Genomic DNA, 5,269 nt, shown 5'->3' on the forward strand with positions numbered 1-5,269 from the left:
ATAATCTTATGTAAATGAAGAATGGGAGCACGTCTCAGAAATGTACATTGTTTTGTTTTTTTTATGAAAAGAATAAGCACAAATACAATGATCTCACAGCAGTACAATAAAATAATGTGGACTACATACCAAATAGTGATATACATGCTTAAACAACATTTTGATCCACGCAAAAATCTAAAAAAAAAGAAATCTTTGTTTAAATAAACACACCAATAAAAATTGGATTGGCAAATTTGTTTTGATACAATCCTATAATTTTACAGAGATGAGTTAACCAATTAAACCATGTACATCCTCAAAACACGCTATTCAGCAGAGTGTTTTTGACTGTTCCTGTGTGCCACACAGCACCGTTTTACATGTAAAGAACTGACTAATCTTCTTGTGGGATGAAAAGTCCATGCATATCCCTGTTGAGCGTTGCGTTCACGTATGCTCGGGCTACTTCTTTGAACGTTCGGCCGTCAAGAATGAGGAGGAAGCTAGACTGGTCTGTATTGGAGTTGATGACTGATGCTAGGACAACACCTGTGAATGGAGGGGAAGAGGTTATTGTTAGAGCAGGAGGATAGCAGGATGTCAAAAATCGCAGGATTCTCCTCAAATTACGACTGGTTTTACGATCTCAATACAGATGTAATCAGTGAGGGATCTTATCTTTATAGGCTGATCTTCCCATCCATTTTGTTCTCTAGCTGTATATTAGCATGTACATGCCATACACCACACAGTATTCTCACCATCATCTTCTGACTCTCCATTTGGTTTGGGGATGAACACAGGCTCTGACGGCAGGCAGTTGTCTTCACTCCAGTAAACCCTTTCCTTGGTCTCTGTGTCTAACTTGGCAATCTAGAGCAAACAAATAGATTAGGAAAAAGAATTAAGATTTGCTCACATTGTTAGATGGGTTGTGATCTGCAATTATTTACAGACATAGCAGAGGGCATCATGGCCACTTAATTATATATTATTATATTATATTTTTAATTCTAAAAAGTTTGGGAGCTATGTTGAAAGGGAAATCTAATAAAGAAAACTATGGCATGTCAATGCTTTTTTGACATGCTGAGTTTTTTTTTAAAGTTGTCAGTCATTTAAGAAATTGCCAAATATTCAGAGCGCTTATCTTACACAAGCAAAGCGCCCGTGCAGTACTTTGCCCCAACTGCAAGCCATATACTTACAAAAGAGCTGTAAAGTTTTAAAATAGACCTTGTTACTATCAGTAGGCAGAAGGAACTGGCTTCAACTCTTTTCCTAGTATTAGCTGGGCTGGCCATCTGACTAAATACAATCAAGAAATCAAATCGTTTTCAATGCCCGTTCATCCTTTGAAGGTTCGTGGGCGGCCTGAGCCGATCCCTGATGACACGTAGTACACCCTGGAAAGGTCACCAGACAATCTCAGTTTAATGGATGAGCCTGACATATCGCATCGGTATAACGTTTTATAATTTTCCTTGCTTTTTAATCCATATCACAAGCACCATTCAAATTCAAAGAAATGCCAGAGCTCTCTTCTGTTGTTGGAATTCTGCATCAAGTGGGAATGAACAAAAATATTGAATTGTCTGAACAAGGAAGTTTCCTTTTGTTCCTTCCTCTTTGTTGTCACGATTCCTCCGGACTGTGGGTAATGCAGTGAGACACGAGGGAAGCTCTTTTCCACAGCGCTTTGTAACCCATGACTTTGAAGCTTTACAGAGTTGATCACGTCTTTCCATTGTTTCAGGTACCTTGATGTACAAGTGTGCCCAGGAGAAAGGATGTGTGGGTATCGCATCCAGAGCCAAGAAGTGGTTGGTCTTTGTTGGGGCAACCGCTAATTCTCACATCATCAAAGTGTTTCCTACTGTCTGTTGCGTCAACTGGTAGTTGTCACTTCTGCACTGTGCTTCCTACCTTTGTATAAACAACGCTGCCAGGAAGAATCTGTTTCCCAATAGCCCCGTGTTTAACAGCTGTTCTTCAAGAGTCTGCAAGTTTCGGTTCTCTCTTGGCAAATAAAACTTAAGAGACTGTAAAAAAAAACGCAAAGACAGATGTTCCCACTGGTTCTGTTGCGCAATAGCCAAATTAAAAACAATAAGGAACGTTACCTCTTTTGCCAGAACGGACTCCTCCACACAGTTCCCGTAGACAAACCGATGCTTCTTGCAGTTGAAGTCATAATTCATTCGTGGTAATTCAAAACCTGATGGAAATAAAATGACAGTTTTTGTGTGTCGTATGAACAAATACATTTTCTTAAAGACCCATTGTAGGAAATACCACTTTAACAATAATGACTTGATTTGCTCTGAGTGTCTCTTTGAGTGGCATTGGTTTTTACCTGCACAGAAAACCTCTGCTTGGCACATCAGTTTGCCTTCTTTCTCCTTCACAGCACTGGCAGTCGTGTACTTGAGTTTCACCAAGTCCTCTCCAACTGCCACGCCCTGAAAAACACAGTTAAAGAAATTCAAAATGAAGTGTTAGAGGAACGTCTTCTCTCAATTTCAGGATGAAATCAACCCGACTTTTTGCTAAAAAAAACCCACCTTGTCTGACTGGATGGGAAGTGCAAATCGTTTGTAGCTTGGTCTGCAGTAGCCATCATTTTGGAACCCGGAGTTTTCCTTCAGCTTGCTCAGGTAGAACATTTCATAAAGGCTGTTGTCATTGTAGGCGATGACATCGAAGACCACGTGACCGTCGTCCTCAAAAGCATTCACGTGATGGTAGACGACCATTGGTCCAGTGTAGTACTTTGTCTCGACCACTTTGCCAGTCTTTCTGTCTATCAGGTGGATCAGAGTCTATTGAAGACAGACCGTCACAGTTATGTTAACCCAGGTTTTTTCTGTCCATAACGCTGGTAGACTAGTGCACGCTTCATACTTAGTTCAGTAGTTGAACATAAAGAGTGATATACAAGAGAATAAATGAAACACAGTGACCACTTACATTTTCCTCAGGGCAGAACTTCATGCAGCTCGCCCAGTTGACTCCCCTCATGTACGCCGTGGCCATCTTGAGGATGTCCAGTTTGAGAGGCTGCTCGATGAAGATGAAGTAGTTGTCGGTAATGCCGAAGCTGTGGTAGTAGCTGGGTGTGAGCAGGGAGCGGCAGGGGACCGTACAGATCACCTCCACATTCTTCAGTGCGGGGGCATCCTGGTCTTTGTCTGAAGGTTTCAAGTAAAGAGCAAAAGTTAAAGAAAAAGACACTTCAAATTGTGTCAATGCATTGTTTTCATCTCATTGGCCTTGAAGTGATTGATCGACCACTTTGTCTGCAAATGTTTGCGAAAATAATGTAATTCTGAGAAGTGTTGGACTGCACTGCATTGAAATTCAGAGAAGGAGCCAATAGCAGCCGGCACATTTCACCTTGGCTGTACTTCATCTGATCCTCTCGTCCAATCATACATTTGCATAATCGTGTGCTGTAGAGAGAAAGCACTGAGGTGTCAGTGCAACGCTGAGCGGGTTATGAGGATTACGTACCTTTCTCGGAAACAGCAGGGACTTTGAACAGTATGTATTTAGTCTTGGCCTTCTCTGCTATTGAAGTCCCGATGTTGTAGGCGTTGCCCTCTTTGTCATAGTGCGGATGGGACGAAACCAAGTTTACCGGCAGGTACTTTATGTAGTCCACCTGTGTGTTCAGCAACTCATGAGCTTCGAGATCAACTCTTCACTTGGATGTGTGCTAATAGTGATCATCGGTGAGTAAAGTCAGCGTATGACTGTACCTTGTCCAGAGTTTCCAGTGTCGCAGGATCAATCTTGCGGATGTAGTTGGTCTCCGAGGTGGCGTAGTAGTCCTTTCCGTATTTAATGAAATTGCTTGCGCCGTTGTCAGTGAAGTCGGGCACTGTGTGGTTGAGAAAGGTAATCGCCCTGAAAAGGAAGAAGAAATGCTATATATTGGAATGGGGGGGGTAGGGGGTCATCCAACACAAAAGAAAAGACCAATTGTGCTCCGACTGAGGGGCCTGTAGAAATGTGTGACTCATTTGCATCTCAATGATAAATTCACAACATGAAGAGACACAGCAGGGGATTTCTCACAAGACTGATTATTTTCATGTTGCAGATGCACACACACACACACACACACACACACACACACACACACACACACACACACACACACACCACACACACACACACACACCACACACACACACACACACACACACACACACACACACACACACACACACACACACACACACCACACACACACACACACCACACACACACACACACACACACACACACACACACACACACACACACACACACTTTGAGAGTGTATTGCAGATGTTACAGAATAGGTTTTAAAATTAATATAATGCACTGTTACATAAAAATAAACAACGGAAACTCAAACTCAAATCAAAAACATTTTGCAACGTTTTTAAAGATATAAAGTAAGGCTACAACAATGATGCATGAGAGGAATAACTAAAAGGTGACATGTGGTTTGAATAAAATAAGAGAATGCTTACTTAAAAATGAAATTCTTGCTTGGGTCTGGGTATGCCATTGTTCCCATTTCAGACACAACTATTCTGTTTGCAGTCATGTTGGCTTTGTAGGTGTCACTTCTGAGAAATTTGCTTCTGTAAGTCACTTCACCTGAAAGAAAAACATGTGCAGGCATTTAGTGTCTCTTCACAGATTATGTGAATGATAGCACACGAAATGGTGATCAAAAGCTGTGCGATAAAAACAAGACCAACCATCTCTAATGGTGAAGCTGTTCATGATGGCCATCCCATCGCACCAGTGGTCGTAGCTCGTGACTCCCACAGAAAAGATGCCGGGACCATTGCGCAGCAGGGTGCCTTGCAGCCAGCTGGGAATACTCCCTAAACGACAAGCAGCGCAGAAAACCACCAAACCGTCAGAGATGTAATAAAAGTCAGTGCATGTGCCGGTCACTCAATAGTGTACAAACTCGACCTACCTTTTACTTCTGCCTTGCAGGACTCCGGGCTCTCCTCTGCGTTCTTGACATTGTTCGTAGTCATGTTTGCTGAAAGCGCAGTGAATAACACGCGGAGGTGTCTGGATAAATACTGTGGCCAACAGCAGCGCAAACCACTCCTTTTAAAGCTCCTGTCTGTCTTGGGGGACTGGCAAAGCTGTGCGGTGACCTCCGTCCTCTGTCCTCTCTTTTATTGAAATGTTGCTGTAAAGATTTCTCCGAAATGTTGCAGCTGAAAGACATTCCTGCTTCACCTTTGGCTCGTCTCCAGATATTGTATAA

At 42.4% G+C, this 5,269-nt stretch overlaps 1 protein-coding gene across 1 annotated transcript; it reads right to left on the reverse strand.

Annotated features, from left to right (window-relative positions):
- On the reverse strand, positions 1-5,269 carry bco1 (beta-carotene oxygenase 1). Its single transcript, XM_076080543.1, has 11 exons — positions 4,967-5,269; positions 4,740-4,868; positions 4,506-4,635; positions 3,744-3,891; positions 3,496-3,646; positions 2,953-3,173; positions 2,547-2,804; positions 2,339-2,444; positions 2,106-2,200; positions 744-855; positions 1-531 (listed from the first exon to the last, which is right to left on the reverse strand). Exons 1-11 carry the CDS (start codon positions 5,028-5,030, stop codon positions 377-379), a joined length of 1,569 nt encoding a protein of 522 aa, XP_075936658.1. The 5' UTR covers positions 5,031-5,269; the 3' UTR covers positions 1-376.

This window comes from Anarhichas minor, unplaced genomic scaffold, assembly GCF_050575085.1.
Source record: "Anarhichas minor isolate MPS153535 unplaced genomic scaffold, ASM5057508v1 ptg000074l, whole genome shotgun sequence".
In the NCBI taxonomy this organism is placed as follows: Eukaryota; Metazoa; Chordata; class Actinopteri; order Perciformes; family Anarhichadidae; genus Anarhichas; species Anarhichas minor.

What these genes read in the sequence shown, in the direction of transcription:
- bco1 (XM_076080543.1), bottom strand. Translation starts at nt 5,030, where the DNA reads ATGACTACGAACAATGTCAAGAACGCAGAGGAGAGCCCGGAGTCCTGC. An exon ending in CACTGGAAACTCTGGACAAG is followed by an intron (nt 3,647 to 3,743) that starts GTACAGTCATAC and finishes CTGAACACACAG; the next exon opens with GTGGACTACATAAAGTACCT. An exon ending in AGTTCTGCCCTGAGGAAAAT is followed by an intron (nt 2,805 to 2,952) that starts GTAAGTGGTCAC and finishes TGTCTTCAATAG; the next exon opens with ACTCTGATCCACCTGATAGA.